Source organism: Chlamydotis macqueenii, unplaced genomic scaffold (genome assembly GCF_036417535.1).
Source record: "Chlamydotis macqueenii isolate bChlMac1 unplaced genomic scaffold, bChlMac1.mat HAP1_SCAFFOLD_86, whole genome shotgun sequence".
Taxonomy (NCBI): domain Eukaryota; kingdom Metazoa; phylum Chordata; class Aves; order Otidiformes; family Otididae; genus Chlamydotis; species Chlamydotis macqueenii.
In genome coordinates this window covers 117-15,203 of record NW_028239260.1, presented here as the reverse complement: position 1 = coordinate 15,203, position 15,087 = coordinate 117, and the positions used below count along the sequence as shown (strand labels likewise).

Sequence of the window (15,087 nt, the reverse complement as noted above, 5' to 3'; positions counted from 1 at the left end):
CCCCCTGTCTCGTGCCCCCTGTCCCCCCGTGTCCCTCCGTGTCTCGTGTCCGGTGTCCCCCTTGTCCCCCCGTGTCCCGTTCCCCCGTGTCCCACGTCCCCCCGTATCCTTCCGCGCCCCTCCATGTCCCCTCGTGTCCCCTGTCCCCCCGTGTCCCCCGTGTCCCCTCCAGTCCCCCCGTGTCCCGTGTTCCTCGTGTCCCTATCCCCCGTGTCCCGGGTGACGTGGCGTGGGCGTAGCCCCCCGGCCAGCGACAGCTGCGCGCAGGGGGGCGCGGGCTCCCCCCCGTGTCCGTGTCCCCCGTGTCCGTGTCCCCCGTGTCCTCCCGTCCCGCTGCGCAGCCCCGGCCCACCCCCCACGGGCCCCATTTGCCCCCGCCCCCGCCCACTCCCCATGGCCACGCCCCTCGCGACCCCGCCCCCCGCCCCCCCCGGCTGCGCGGCCCACGCGTGGGGGAGGCGGGGACGCGCGAGACCGCGGGGGCCGCGTGACAGTGGGGAGCGGCGTGTACAGCCCCCTATAGCCCCCCCCCCCACCCCAAAAAGCCCCTACAGACCCCCCCACCCCGCAGAGCCCTGCCCCGTCCCCACTCGGGGAGGGGGGGGGCCCCCGTGCTCCGCCCCCCACGCGGGGGACACGAGTGGGGTGGGGGGGGACAGAGACGCCGGCACGCGGGGCAGCTCCAGCGCAGTACAAAACATTTTACTGGGGGGATTGGGGGGGGGGCGCGGGGGGGGGGGGGGGGAAACACCCCGGGGTGGGGGGGCAGCGCCCACGAGTGGGGAGCGGCGCCCACAGATGCTGGGGAAGCGCCCACGGGTGGGAGGCAGCAGCCACGAGTGGGGGGACAGCGCCCACAAGTGGCGAAGGGGTGCCCACGGGTGTCAGGGCAGCGCCCACGGGTGGGGGGGGGGGGGGCAAGCGCCCACGAGTAGCGGAGGGGTGCCCGCAGGTTGTCAGGGCAGCACCCCGGGGTGCAGAGGGGAGCACCCACGAGTGGGAGGCAGCACCCACGGGTGTCAGGGCAGCGCCCCGGGGTGCACAGGGGAGCACCCACGAGTGGGAAGCAGCACCCACGGGTGTGGAGGGAGCACCCGCAAGCGGCGGAGGGGTGCCCAGAGGTGTCAGGGCAGCACCCCGGGGTGCAGAGGGGAGCACCCACGAGTGGGAGGCAGCACCCACGGGTGTCAGGGCAGCGCCCCGGGGTGCACAGGGGAGCACCCACGAGTGGGAAGCAGCACCCACGGGTGTGGAGGGAGCACCCGCAAGCGGCGGAGGGGTGCCCAGAGGTGTCAGGGCAGCACCCCGGGGTGCAGAGGGGAGCACCCACGAGTGGGAGGCAGCACCCACGGGTGTCAGGGCAGCGCCCCGGGGTGCACAGGGGAGCACCCACGAGTGGGAAGCAGCACCCACGGGTGTGGAGGGAGCACCCGCAAGCGGCGGAGGGGTGCCCAGAGGTGTCAGGGCAGCACCCCGGGGTGCAGAGGGGAGCACCCACGAGTGGGAGGCAGCACCCACGGGTGGGGAACAGCACCCACGAGCCGGGGGGGGGCAGCAGGGGAGCGCCCCAGGCTAGGGGGTGAGCGCCCGCGGGTGTCGGGGCAGCACCCGCGGGGTGGGGAGGGAGCACCCACGAGCGGGGGGGGTTGGGGTGGGGGCGCCCGTGGGTGTCGGGGCAGCACCCACGGGTGGCGGGGGGCGCGGCGCCGCGGTCACTTGCGGCCCTTCTGCTTCATGTGCAGCACGAAGTAGTCGTTGCAGGCGATGGTGAGCCCGGCCACCAGCGAGAAGAAGCCCTGGAAGCCCACGCGCCCGTCCCGGCACTGCTCCAGGTCCCGCATGATCTTGTCCAGCGCCAGGGGGTCCCGCTGGTTCTGGGGGGGCAGGGGGGGGGACACACACACACGGGGAGGGGCGTCAGGCACCCCACGGCGGTGTGGGAAAAGGGGAGGGGGAGCTGAGCCTGCGGCGCCGTGGGGCCCGATACCGGGGTGCTGTAGGGTGTGATGGGGGGTGCCGTGGGGCTGGACCCGGGGGGCTGCGGGGCCCAGTTCCAGGGCACTTATGGGGCCCAGTCTGGGGTGCCATGGGGCTGGACCCGGGGGGCTGCGGGGCCCAGTTCCAGGGCACTTATGGGGCCCAGTCTGGGGTGCCGTGGGGCTGGACCGGGGGGCTGCGGGGCCCAGTTCCAGGGCACTTATGGGGCCCAGTCTGGGGTGCCATGGGGCTGGACCCGGGGGGCTGCGGGGCCCAGTTCCAGGGCACTTATGGGGCCCAGTCTGGGGTGCCGTGGGGCTGGACCCGGGGGCTGCGGGGCCGGGTCCCAGGGCACTTATGGGGCCCAGTCTGGGGTGCCGTGGGGCTGGACCCGGGGGCTGCGGGGCCGGGTCCCAGGGCACTTATGGGGCCCAGTCTGGGGTGCTGTGGGGCTGGACCCAGGGGGCTGCGGGGCCGGGTCCCAGGGCACTTATGGGGCCCAGTCTGGGGTGCTATGGGGCTGGACCCAGGGCGCTATGGGGCCCGGTCCCAGGGCACTTATGGGGCCCAGTCTGGGGTGCTATGGGGCTGGACCCAGGGCGCTATGGGGCCCGATCCCAGGGCACTGTGGGGTTTGACCCCGGGACGCTATGGGGCCCGATCCCAGGACACCGTGGGGCCGGACCCCGGGCGCTATGGGGCCCAGTCTGGGGTGCTATGGGGCCGGACCCCGGGCGCTATGGGGCACACGTGCCCCCCCCCAGCCCCACCTCCAGGAAGCCGGGCAGCTCCTTCTCCATCAGCGCCCGCAGGTCGTCGCGGCCCAGGTGCTCCTTGTCCCCGGCGTACTTGTGGAAGGTGAAGAGCAGCGTCTCCATCGCCTGCTCCATCTGCGACGGCATGGCAGCGCTGCGGGGGGGGGACACACGGGAGAGGGGGGGGGGACACACACGGGTGGGGGGGGACACACACGGGTCAGCCCCACGCCCCCCGCCCCGCGCCGAGGCCGGCGCGCTCGTCACACCAGTGAGCGCCGTGCCAAGCGCCGGGTGACTCAGCTCCGGGCCGCGGGGTGGGGCCGGACGTGGCCGGTGGGCGCGTCCCCCGTGTCCCCCCCCCCCTCCGCCACCCCCCCTCGCACCCCAGGGAGGCACCCTAAAGAGCCCCCCGCACCCCGAGGGGTGACGCCCCCCCCCCCCGCCTCCATTTTGGGAGGGGCCGCCCGGGGCTGGCAGAGCTGTGGGGCGATGGTGGCGCGGGGGGGGGGGCCTGACCCACGGGATGGCTGCCCCCACCCCAGCCTGGCCCCACGGCCCCCCCCCCCCCTCGATGTGCCCCCCCCAAACCTCAGAGACCCTCCCTCAAACTTCACTGCCCCCCCCCCCCAAAACCTCAGCGCCCCGCCCAAACCTCGGCCCCCCCCCAAACTCGGTGCCCCTCCCCCCAAACTCGGTGCCCCACCCAAACCTCGGCCCCCCCTCAAACTTCACTGCCCCCCCCCCCCAAAACCTCAGTGCCCCCACTCAGACCTCGATGTGCCCCCCTCAAATCCCGGTGCGCCCCCCCCAAACTTCAGTCCCCCTCCTCCCAGACCCCAGTGCCCCCCCAAAATCCAGTGCCCCTTCAGAGTCCGGCTGCCCCCCCCCGAACTCCAGTGCCCCCCCAAACCTCAGAGACCCCCCCCAAACGCCGGTGCCCCGCCCAAAGCTCAGAGACCCCCCCCCGAACTTCAGTGCCCCCCCAAACCTCAGAGAAACCCCCCCCGAACTTCAGTGCCCCCCCAAAACTCAGAGACCCCCCCCCAAACGCCGGTGCCCCGCCCAAACCTCAGAGACCCCCCCCAAACTCCAGTGCCCCCCCCGCCCGAAAGAGGAACCGGCCCAGCCCGCAGCTTCTCCTCCCAAAACTTGGGGTGGCCCGCGGTGGGGGGGGCACACACACAGGGCTGAGCCCCCCCCCGGTTCCAACAACCCCCAGCCCGGGCTTTACCCCTCGCCCCGGGCATTTTTTGGGGAGGAGGCGATGTGCCTCCCCCAACCAAATGCTCTGGGGGGGGTGGGGGGTCGGGGCGGGGGGGCGCTGGGGGTGCCCGGTGTGTGCCCCCCCCCCCCCCTCCGCGCAGTGGACTCGCCCCCCTACTCACGCTCGGCGCGCGCGGGCAGTGGCGGGACCGCGGCGCCGCCCGGGGAAGGCACGGGGGGGGGCGGGGCGGGGGGGGGGGCCGTGAGTCACCGGCCCCCGCCCGCCTGCGCTCCGCCCCCCCCCCCACCCCCCCACCCACCCACCCGGGACCGGGACGACCCCCACCCCCCGCGGGACACCCCAACCCTCCCCACCCACGGCGCGTGCCGCCTCAATTAGCCGCCGCCGTTAATCGGGCCCCGGGGGCGCGGGGCCCTGCGCGTGGCGCGGGGCGCGCCCACCCCCGCAGTGCCCGCGGGGTGGGGCGGGTGCCCGCGCGTGGGGAGGGGGAGCGTTTTGGGGGGCGGGGGGGGGCGTTTCCCCACCCAAAGAGGGCAAAGGTGCGGGGCGGGGGCGGGGCAAAGGCCGCGGCGAGGGCCATGGGTTCCCCCCCACGGCCCCACCCAATCCCCCCCCCGCCCCCCCCAACCCCGGAGACCCCACCCGTGACACTTTGCCCTCAGCCAAGATGGCGGCGCCCCCTAGTGCCCCGCAATGGGCGCGAAGCCGCCCCGCCCTGCCCTCTCCCGAGATGGCGGCCGCGCCGCCACGTGCCCTAGGGGGCGTGGCGGCTTCGCCAGCTTGCCCTCACCCAACATGGCGGCCGCCCGCCAATGCTCCCCGAGGGCTCCGAAGCCGCCGGCCGCTGACCCGGATGGACCCGCCCTCCTGCCCTTATCCAAGAGGGCGCCGCGCTCCCCGGCCTTTCCAACGGGCGTGAAGGCGGAGAGGTGAGCGCCGCCCTCAAGTGGGCGGGGCCGCGCTCCCCCGGATGCTGCGTCACTCCGCGGAGCCCCCGGCGGCCGCTTAGCGAGCGGGGGAGCAGGAGGGGACGGAGCCAACATGGCGGCGCCGAGCCCGCGGCTGCCGTGAGGGGGGACGAGGCCGCGCCTTCCCCAGCCCCGAGCGCAGCCCCGCAGCGGCGGCGGGGCCCGCAAGGCGCGGAGCGGGGCGGGGGGGTGGGGCCGGGATGGCGGGGGCGGCGTGAGAGAGGCCTCGGCGCTCCCTGTGCGTGAGGGGACGGGCCCGGGCCCTAGGCCGCCTCCCCCGCCCCGCAGCTCAGCGCGGCCGGTGACCGGGGGAGGGAGACCGGAGCCGGGCCGCGGCGGTACGTACCGGTAACGGGGAGAGGGGAGCACCGGGCCGGGGGTGGGGGTAGGTTAAACCTTCCAGTAACCTCGTTTGGGGGCTCTCCTGCCGCGTTTTGGGGGAGCCTGACCTCTGGGAGAGGCAGAGGTTTTATTTTATTTTATTTTATTTTTTTTTTTTTTTTAGGATTTCATACAAAAGTTCAGGCAGCGCGCCCGCCGAGCGGGCCCTCTCCCGGGAGCTGGAGCTGGGGACGCAAACTGCGAAGAACCGCCAAGGAGAAAGCATGGCCCCGCGTCCTCAAAAAATAACCCGGCTGGGATGAACCGCGCCCGGCTTTTTCGGTCGGGGCTCGGCGCGTGACCCCAGCCGGTTAGAGCGGCTCGAGGGTTAGGGGGTCCCCGGCGCCCTGCCCCTCGCGGCGTTGGGGAGGGTAGCGGTAGGTAAGGAGCGAAGGGGAGGAGGGCAGGATTTGGGGAACGGCTCGCTTGGGAAGAGGAGCGGCGTGGAGAGCGCAGGGTGAGTTCCAGACTTTTCCTCTCCCTCCTCCTCCTCTCAATAAATTATTAAGTAGGGAGAAAAGAAAAAAAAAAAAAAAAGGTTTGAGGGGGAAAAAAACCAAACCCCAAACTGCCGACTTCTGGCAAGCCGACCGCTGATAGCGACTCTGGAAGTTTGGCTCCCCCGCCGCCGCGAGAGCCGGCGGCGAAACTCCGCGGGAGCTTCCCCGCTTCCGGCGGGCGAGGAGGGGGGACCGAAGGCTCCGTAAAACCCCTCGCTCGGCCGCTCTTCGCACCGCAGAGACAAGCAGGCGCAGAAGAGCTCCTCACAAAGGTGGGTGTTCCTGTATTTTTTTTAAATTTTTTTTTTAATTTGTTTTTTTTTTTTGCTAACGATCCGTCCGTCCCTCCTCTCCCGCGAGCCCCGCGCCGTTGGCACGGCTCGGGAGAGGCTCCGTCCCGCGCGTGGAGCTCGCCGAGAAGCCCGCCTGCGTTCGGAACCCCGCGGTCGGGCCGGTTGTCCCGGTTCGGAAAAGCCCGGCGCTGCGGGCGAATCCGGATCGGGCGCCCTTTTCCGGAGGGGAAGGGGGAGATCGGGAAAGCCGGTGCCTCCGTGGCTCGAGCGCCGTTAACGCGCCGGCGGAGAGCCGCGGCTTTCCAGCTTTGGGGGGTTTTATTTGGGATTTTATTTTTTTTTTTTCCTTTTCCGGCGGCTCGGGCAGCCGGCAAACCGGCGGGGTTTGTTCCTGCGGGATCCCTTTTCCGGAGCCGCTCGGCGCAGGCGTTGGAAATCCAGGCTGTGGCTGCCGCTCAGTGGCAGAAATTAACATCGGGGATTAATTGAGGTGGCAGGAAAGGGGGGGGGGGCGACGGGGGGAGGTGAAAAAGCGCTTTTTGCGCTTCAAAATGAGCGCCCACCCCCCCCCCCTCCGCCAAACAAACCCACGCGCCAAAAATCCGCGCTGCCCCCTTCTCGAGGGGTTACGGACGCGCCGTCGGGTGACGCAGCGCGGCGGAACGCTGCTTCCTCTTCCTCCTCCTCCTCCTCCTCCTCTGCTGTGCGTGTTGGTCGCCCGGCGGGTCGGGCCGGCCCCCGCGGCGGCGCCGCTGGGTTTGGGATCCCGAAAAAAAAGGGGCCGGAAAAAAAAAAAAACAAAAAACCAGCCCTCCAAAGCGGGGGGTCGCGGATTAATCTTGTTTTCTCTCCGCTCCCGTCGGTCGGTTGGCGCTCGGCACGGCGGGAAGCGTTCCTGTCCCCGCTTTTCTCGCTCGTCCGTCTTCTCCCGTAGCGAGTTTGGCCGCTGAGGGTGCCGGTCCCGCGCGCGCCGTGCCGTGGGCTGGCCCCGGGAATCCGGAATTTTGGGGACAAAAAAAAAAAAAAAAACCAAAAAACAAAAAAAACCGCGGCGTAATCCCGGGGTGGCTGGCGCGAGGTGATCGGACGGGAGCCGCCGCGTGGTTTCTGCGTTGGGTTTGTGCGATCCGGCGCTTGACGAGCCCAACCGCAGGGAAAAACGAGGCGTTTAAATTAAAACGTTCTGAAAAAAGGGTCCCGGCGAGCGGCTTTGCCTGGCAAATTGTCGGAAATTTGGATTTCTTCACCCTTTCATTCCGTGTCCCGTGCGCTGCCCGTCGGCGCCCCGTTGCTCCGCGGAAAGCCCCTCTCCCGTCGCTTGGCTTTCCGAGACCGGAGAGATCCCTTCCTCTCCCGGCGTTCCGACTTCGCGGAGCTGATGTGGGGGCGGGAGAGGCCGCTGGAGCGGAGAGGCGCTCCCCGTTCCTCCGCCCGCCCGCCCTGGCCGCGCCGGGAGCAGGCAGGAGATTCCAGCCGGCGTTCCCGTTGTTGCCGCCGCCTCGCTGTTTCTGGGAAGCGGGAGCCGCTCCGCGCTCGGGGATGAGCGATCCGGAGGGAAGAGGGGGAGCCGGCGGTTTCGGAGCCGGAAATCCAGCCGGGGCGGGGGGGGGGGACGCAGGGACTGGTTGGACTGGGCTGCGGGACGCCGGTCCTCGCGCGAAGCCGCGGTTTGCGTTCGCAAAAGAATGCGGCAGAGGGCCGGCGGTGCGGACGAGCCCGGGGCGGGGCGGGGCGGGCGGTTTTCCGATGGAATATCCGCGGGGAAGGGATTGAAATCCTGTCGCCCGCTCTTGTCTTCCAGGCTGGCGGCGCCGAGATGGCCGCCTTGAAACGCAGCCGGCTGCAAGCCTGGCCGGAGGAGCGCGGCGAGCGCGAGCACGGGCTCTACAGCCTGCACCGCATGTTCGACATCGTGGGCACGCACCTGACGCACCGCGACGTGCGCGTCCTCTCCTTCCTCTTCGTCGACGTCATCGACGATTACGAGCGGGGGATGATCCGCAGCGGCCGGGACTTTTTGCTGGCGCTGGAGCGGCAGGGCCGCTGCGACGAAACCAATTTCCGGCAGGTGCTGCAGCTCCTGCGCATCATCACGCGCCACGACCTCCTGCCCTACGTCACCCTCAAGAGGCGGCGGGCCGGTAAGCGCCGCCGCCGCCGCCGCCCGCTCGCTCCCTAACGAAGCCCGCTTCGTTACTCGGGCCCCGCGCTCCCGAGGCGGGAGGACGCCGAGGTTTCGCGGGACGGAGACGGCGGAGGGGTGTCAGCGAGCGCCCGCGCGCGGTTTTTGGGTGGGGTTTCGGCGAGCGCCGGGCTCTCCTCCTTCCTTTAGCGGCGCGGAACCGGGGATTCCCGCTCTTCCCGCGCGTTTTCCAGCCGGATGCCCCCGCCCTCCTCCTCTCCTGGCGCCCAGTGGCGACCAACCCCTTGGATTTCGGGGAATTGGGGAAATTCGGTTGAGTGTTTGGCCGCCTCGTGTTGCTGCCGGGACGAGCTGCCCTCCACCAGCTCAGCCCCATCCCGTTTTTTGGGGTTTTTTTGACTAAAATTTTGATTTTCAGTTCAAAGAGCCAAACCCCGGTTAAGCGGAACCAGCAGAGCCGCCAGGCCGAGAGCAGGGGATGCGTACGGATTCGACCTCCCCAATTTACACCCCGAAATCGGGATAACCGGCCTTTTTTCGGCAATTCCAGGCTGCTGAGCCCTCCCTTTTTGGGGTACCTCGAGCGGGTTTTTCACTCGGGGGGGGGGCGCAAAAAAATCCAAACTGAAGGGGCGCTTGGCCGAGGCCGGGCGAGGCGTCTCCGTCGGGATTTGGTGTTTTTAGGGATCGGGGAGCTGGAGCCGCGCCCGCGAGGCCCCCGTTCTTGCGATGGCTGCGGTTGAATTAACGGGCGCGGGGAGAACGTTCCGGAAGGCTTTCCCGGGAAAAGCCCCTCGCGTTGGGAGAGGAGGGATTCAGTTGCTCCGGGAAGCCTCCTCCGCGCGTAACGATGCCGTTCTCGTTTGCGCTTCCCTGCGGCTCGCGGCCTTGGCCGGCTTCGGTCCGGCGGGGATGGGCGGGATCCCGCCCCGGGGAACGGGCAGCGCTCCGAGCTCGCCAACGGGACGAAAACAACCCGGCCCCGGAAAATAATCCGCTTCTCCCCGTAATCCTCGCTATGCCGCCGCTTCTGCTCGGCAGCCCGGCTCCCCTCCGCGTCCCCGCCTCCTCCCGGATAAATCCCGTCTCGGGCCGGCGCGTTCCCCCCCCAGGGGATCACCCGCATCCGAGCCGAGCGGGGCGTTGGGAACGGCGACGATCGGAATCGGCCCTTCCCGCGCCGCCGCGAGGGCTCGGCTCCCGGACGGGGTTTCTTTTCCGCGGAGGAACGGCCCCCGCCGCGCGTGGGTGCCCGCTGCCCCCCTCCCAAAGTGACGCCCCCCCCCCTCTCTTTCTCTCTTTCTCCCCCCCCCAGTTTGTCCGGACCTGGTGGACAAGTACCTGGAGGAGACGTCCATCCGCTACGTCACGCCGCGCGCCCACGGCGAGGCGCAGCCCGCGCTCGGCCACCCCCACAAATCAGGTGAGAGGCCGCCGGGTCTCGGGGTGCCCTTTGGGGTCCCCTTGGCTCGAGCGTCCCCGGGACGGCGGTGGGGGGACGACGACGACCGGGAGGTGACGGCGGCCTGGGAAAGCGGCGCCCAAACGCGGATTCGGGGTGCAAGCGGCGCCCCGGGGGGGGGCGTTCAGCGTCCCCGAACGCCCTCCCGTTGTGTGTGTGTGTGTCCCCCCCCCTTGCGCAGTGCCTCCCCACCACCCCGTGGTCTGCTGCTCCTCGACGGGACCCCAAATCTGCGCCAAGCGGCCCCGGCCGCGCCAGGGCCCTCCCGGGCAACCAGCGCAAGAGGAGGAAGTCGGCCACGCCGGACCCGAAGGAGAAGCAGACCTGCGGTGAGAACCCGCGACGGCGGGGGGCGGATCGGAGGTTTCGGGGGGGGGGATCAGAGGTTTCGGGGGGGGCGGATCGGAGGTTTCGGGGGGGCGGATCGGAGGTTTCGGGGGGGAGATTGGAGGTTTTGGGGGGGCGCGGAGGTTTTGGGGGCACGGGATCGGAGGTTTTGGGGGGGGGATGGGAGGTTTCGGGGGGGCGTGGGATGGGAGGTTTCGGGGGGGGCGGGTGGGAGGTTTCAGGGGGGTGGATCGGAGGTTTCGGGGGGGCGGATGGGAGGTTTCAGGGGGTGGATCGGAGGTTTCGGGGGGGCGGATGGGAGGTTTCGGGGGGGCGTGGGATGGGAGGTTTTGGGGGGGCGTGGGATCGGAGGTTTCGGGGGGGGCGGATGGGAGGTTTCGGGGGGGCGGATGGGAGGTTTCGGGGGGGCGGATGGGAGGTTTTGGGGGGGGCGGGATGGGAGGTTTTGGGGGGGGCGGGATGGGAGGTTTTGGGGGGGGCGGGATGGGAGGTTTCGGGGGGGCGGATGGGAGGTTTCGGGGGGGGCGGGATGGGAGGTTTCGGGGGGGGCGGGATGGGAGGTTGCGGGGGGGCGGGATGGGAGGTTTCGGGGGGGCGGATGGGAGGTTTCGGGGGGGGGTGGGATGGGAGGTTTCGGGCGGGCGGGATGGGAGGTTTCGGGGGGGCGGATGGGAGGTTGCGGGGGGGGGGTGGGATGGGAGGTTTCGGGGGGGCGGATGGGAGGTTGCGGGGGGGCGGATGGGAGGTTTCGGGGGGGCGGATGGGAGGTTTCGGGGGGGGCGGATGGGAGGTTTCGGGGGGGGCGGATGGGAGGTTTCGGGGGGGGGCGGGATGGGAGGTTTCGGGGGGGGCGGGATGGGAGGTTTCGGGGGGGGCGGATGGGAGGTTTCGGGGGGGGCGGGATGGGAGGTTTCGGGGGGGTTCCGCGGCTCTGACCGCCCTCCCCGCTGCCCACCTCAGACATCCGCCTGCGAGTGCGAGCCGAGTACTGCCAGCACGAGACGGCGCTGCAGGGCAACGTCTTCTCCAACAAGCAGGACCCGCTGGAGCGGCAGTTCGAACGCTTCAACCAGGCCAACACCATCCTGAAATCGCGGGACCTGGGCTCCATCATCTGCGACATCAAATTCTCCGAGCTCACCTACCTCGACGCCTTCTGGCGCGATTACATCAACGGCTCGCTGCTGGAAGCCCTCAAAGGCGTTTTCATCACGGACTCGCTCAAACAAGCCGTGGGCCACGAAGCCATCAAACTGCTGGTCAACGTGGACGAGGAGGATTACGAGGTGGGGCGCCAGAAACTCCTGAGGAACTTGGTGCTGCAGTCGGCCCCCTGACGCCCCGCTCCCGCCGGCCCGCCTCTGCCCTCCTCTTTCTTTTTCCCTTCGGTTTGTTTTCGGTTTTTTTGGTTTTTTGTTTTTTCCTAAAAAAAAAAAAAAAAGCCGCCGGCCCCCGCCCAGGAGCGCCGGGGCTCGCGTGGCGCCCCCCCCCCAGTCCTGTCGCCTCCCCTCACGCTTTTTCCATTTTTTTTTTTTGTTTTCGTTTTCTCTTTTATTTTGTATCCATTAAAAACAACGAGAAAAAAAAACAAAACCAAAATCCTCCCTTGGGACGGGGGGCTGGGCGCTGCGCCGCGGTCGGGGGGCGGGTGGCTGCGTCCCCCGTCCTGCCCCCGTTCTGTGGGGCTCCCGCCCCCCCAAATCGCTCCCCCCTGCCCCCCAAATCGCTCCCCCTGCCCCCCAAATCGCTCCCCCCCGCCCCCCAAATCGCTCCCCCCGCCACCGCCCGTGGGTTTCTCAGGACAAAAAGCGTCCCCTGCCCCGGACCATGTGCCTTCGCGTCCCCCTCCCCTGGGGTGGGGGGGCCAGGGCGGGGGGCAAGACCAGCGCCACGGGACCCCTGCCACCCCCTCCTCCCCCCCCCCCCTCCCCTTTTCCAGCTGGCGACTGGGCCGAACTGGGCCGAACTGGGCCGAGGGGCCAGGCGGGGCTGGCGCTCTGCCTGTTGCGGGCAGCAGGCACCGGGACCTCTGCCTGCGCACAGCCGGGGGGGGGGGGTGGACACCCCCAAAATGGCCGCATGGAGCCTCCGAATGTCCCCCCCCCAGCGCAGGGGATGCCGATCCGGGGGTTGGTTTTTTTGTTTTGTTTTGTTTTTTTGTTTTTTTGTTGGTTTTTTTCCAGCTCCATCCGAATTTTTGTGGTTTTTCCTCCCCGTTCCCGCTCGGCCGCGGGCGCGTGCGGCCCCCCTCTCCGGGCCGGGGCGGGGGGCGGCCCCACCGGGATTTGCGGTGCGTGTGGGCCCCCCCTCTCCTCTCCGCTTACAGACGGTTCTGGCACAATTTGGTGTAATTTCTGTGATTTCTGTATTTTTTTAAACTCCAGTGCTCCCTGTGTAGCGCTTTTTTTTTTTTTTTTTTTTGAGTTTCTGGAAATAAACATCGACGGCAGCGCCTGGCTCCTTCCTTCCGCGCGGGGGGGGGCCTCATGCGCCCCCCCCTTGCCACCGCGTTTTGGGGAGAAACAGAGCGGATCCGGCCCCGCTGGTTTTTTTTTTTTTGGTTTTTTTTTTTTTTTTCTTTTCACCGGGGAGCCGGCTCACGGCGCCGCCGCCGCCGCCAGCCCCGCGGCCGCCACGGTGCCGTAGAGGTCGGCGCGGCGGTGGCGGTGCAGCGGGATCTCCCGGCGCACGCGGCGCAGGTACTCGAGGTCGATTTCGGCGTAGCACAGCCCGGGCCCCTCGCGGCACTGCGCCACCACGGCCCCCCACGGGTCCACCAGCATGGCGTGGCCGTAGGACGTCCGGCGCTCGTGGTTCGTCCCGGTTTGCGCCGCCGCCGCCACGTAGCACTGCGTCTCGATGGCGCGGGCGCGCAGCAGGACCTGCGCGGCGATAACGCGGCCGTCGGCGGACGCGGCGGGGATGCGGGGGGTGGCGGGGGTGGGGGGCGCGGGTGCCCGGCTCACCTCCCAGTGCGCCGAACCGGTGGGGAAGGTGAAAGCCGAGGGGTAGGTGAGGATTTCGGCGCCGGCGCGGCGCAGCGCCAAGGAGATCTCCGGGAAGCGCAGGTCGTAACAGACGGAGAGGCCGAGCTGCGGGGACGAGGACGCGGGTGGCGACGGGGCACGGACCCGAGGGTCCCCGAAACTGCCCGCGTTCCCCCCGTTACCTTCCCCGCCGGGGTGCTGACCGGCGCCACGATTTCGGCGCCGGGGTTGGTGAAGCCGCTCTCCTTCATGGTGACGCGGCCCTCCAGCTCCACGTCGCACAGGTGCGTTTTCCGGTAAGCGGCCACCAAGCGGCCTGGGGACGAGGGGGCGCGAGGAAAAGGGTGGGGTGGGCGCGCCGCCGGGGAGCGGGGGACCCCCCACACCCCCCCCCGTTTCGGCGAGGGGCGCACCTGCGGGGTCCAGCAAGACGTGGCAGTTGTAGATGCGGCGTGTGGCGGGCCAGTCCGCGCCGCGCTCGTGGAAACCGCCCAGGGACAGCCAAACGCCGCAGGACCTGCGGGACGGAGCCGGCGTCACCCCCGGGGACCCCCGCGGCCGGCAGCGGGAGGGGGTGGGTTCCGCGGCGGCACCTGGCCAGCTCGGCGTAACGTCCCATGAGGTCCCCGTCCAGCGTTTCGGCCAGGCTGAGCGTCTGCGCGGCGTCGCGGCCGATGTAGTCGAAGCCTTCGGGGAGGAAGACGAGGCAGGCGCCGCGGTTCGCTGCTTCTCGCACCAGCCCCGCGCAGGCGGCGAAATTCGGCTCCTTGTCCGGCGTGGAGGTGACCTGGCCCACGGCCACCAGCGGCTTCGGCCCCGCCATGGAGCTGCGACGCGGCGCCGCCGTCAACCCCGAGGCGGCCCCCGGCCCGGGGCTGGGGTACCCGGCGTCGCCCCCGCGCCCTCCCCGCGCGCCCGGGGTACCTGCTCGGGGATCGCGGGGCGCGCGGGGAGGGCGGCAGCAGGCAGCGCAGCGGAGGCCGGGACGCGGCTCTCAGCCTGGGGCAGGGGCGGACCCCAGCGTAAGGGCTGCCCCAGGACCCCCAAACTGCCCCCAGCACCCCCCCAAACTGCCCCAGGACCCGCAAAGTGCCCCAGCTCTGCCCCAGACCAGCCCCAAACTGCCCCAGCACCCCAAAACTGCCCCCAGCACCCCCCAAACTGCCCCAGGACCCCCAAACTGCCCCACGACCCCCCAGATGGCTCCCAGCACCCCTAAACTGCTGCAGCTCCACCTCACACCAGCCCTCAAACTGCTCCAGGACCCACAAAGTGCCCCAGCTCTGCCCCAGACCGCCCCCAACTGCCCCAGGACCCCCAAACTGCCCCCAGCACCCCCCAAACTGCCCCAGCTCTTCCCCAGGCCAGCCCCCAACTGCCCCAGGACCCCAAACTGCCCCACGACCCCCAAAACTGTCCCAGGACCCGCAAAGTGCCCCATCTCTGCCCCAGACCAGCCCCCAACTGCCCCAGGACCCCAAACTGCCCCACGGCAGCCCCCAAACTGCCCCAGCACCCCCAAAACAGCCCCCAGCACCCCCCAAACTGCCCCAGGACCCCCCCAGCCCCCCGCCCCAGCACCCCCCCAAACCGCCCCGTCACCCCCGGTTCCCCCCACCTCAGCCCCGCCCCCAGACCCCACCCACCCCTTCCCAAGGCCCCAATTCACCCCAAATCTCCCCGCACCCCCCCCGGCCCCTACATGCCCGCCGGCACCGAGGGGACGCGGGCAAAGTCCCCCCCCCGCCCAGCTCCGCCCGCCGCCCTCAGCAAAGATGGCGCCGGCGCCGCCTCACCGGGCAGAGCCGCTGCCCTTTCCCAAGATGGCGCCCCAGCGGTTTCCGCTCGGTACCGGAAGGGGCGTGGCCCGGCGGCCAGGGGAAGATGGCGGAGACCGCGAAGGGGCGGCCGGCGGCGGCACCGGGCGGGAAGGGGCTGACGGCCGAGCAGGTCCGGGCCCGGGGCGGCGGGGGGGGCGGCGGGGGGTGGTCCTAGGGAGGCCTCGGGCGGCCTCGGGCCCCGGGGGGGGGTGGGGGGGTACCGGG

At 70.4% G+C, this 15,087-nt stretch overlaps 3 protein-coding genes and 1 long non-coding RNA gene across 5 annotated transcripts; 2 read left to right on the top strand and 2 right to left on the bottom strand.

The window, feature by feature from the left end:
* Positions 1-732: 732 nt before the first annotated feature.
* On the top strand, positions 733-1,541 carry LOC147595986 (uncharacterized). 2 transcript variants are annotated; one of them, XR_015261666.1, is made up of 3 exons: positions 733-1,037; positions 1,122-1,415; positions 1,458-1,541. It is a non-coding gene; the product is annotated as an uncharacterized LOC147595986 (long non-coding RNA). The 2 variants fall into 2 exon arrangements; XR_015261667.1 differs by having other exon boundaries at positions 1,122-1,417; positions 1,502-1,520.
* A 107-nt stretch (positions 1,542-1,648) lies between these two features.
* On the bottom strand, positions 1,649-4,176 carry S100A10 (S100 calcium binding protein A10). The gene is made up of 3 exons (XM_086771769.1): positions 4,121-4,176; positions 2,748-2,886; positions 1,649-1,874 (listed from the first exon to the last, which is right to left on the bottom strand). Exons 2-3 carry the CDS (start codon positions 2,877-2,879, stop codon positions 1,713-1,715), a joined length of 294 nt encoding a protein of 97 aa, XP_086627895.1. The 5' UTR covers positions 2,880-2,886; positions 4,121-4,176; the 3' UTR covers positions 1,649-1,712.
* Positions 4,177-7,908: 3,732 nt separating this feature from the next.
* On the top strand, positions 7,909-11,437 carry DEDD (death effector domain containing). Its single transcript, XM_086771765.1, is given in 5 exon segments — positions 7,909-8,243; positions 9,561-9,668; positions 9,889-9,950; positions 9,952-10,036; positions 11,016-11,437. Coding segments are annotated over 5 exon segments (957 nt in total). The 5' UTR covers positions 7,909-7,918; the 3' UTR covers positions 11,393-11,437.
* A 1,188-nt stretch (positions 11,438-12,625) lies between these two features.
* On the bottom strand, positions 12,626-14,763 carry NIT1 (nitrilase 1). The gene is made up of 7 exons (XM_086771766.1): positions 14,712-14,763; positions 13,967-14,041; positions 13,636-13,869; positions 13,456-13,559; positions 13,225-13,358; positions 13,022-13,147; positions 12,626-12,937 (listed from the first exon to the last, which is right to left on the bottom strand). The coding sequence occupies exons 3-7, from the start codon at positions 13,863-13,865 to the stop codon at positions 12,653-12,655; spliced, it is 879 nt and encodes a 292-aa protein (XP_086627892.1). The 5' UTR covers positions 13,866-13,869; positions 13,967-14,041; positions 14,712-14,763; the 3' UTR covers positions 12,626-12,652.
* Positions 14,764-15,087: the final 324 nt, after the last annotated feature.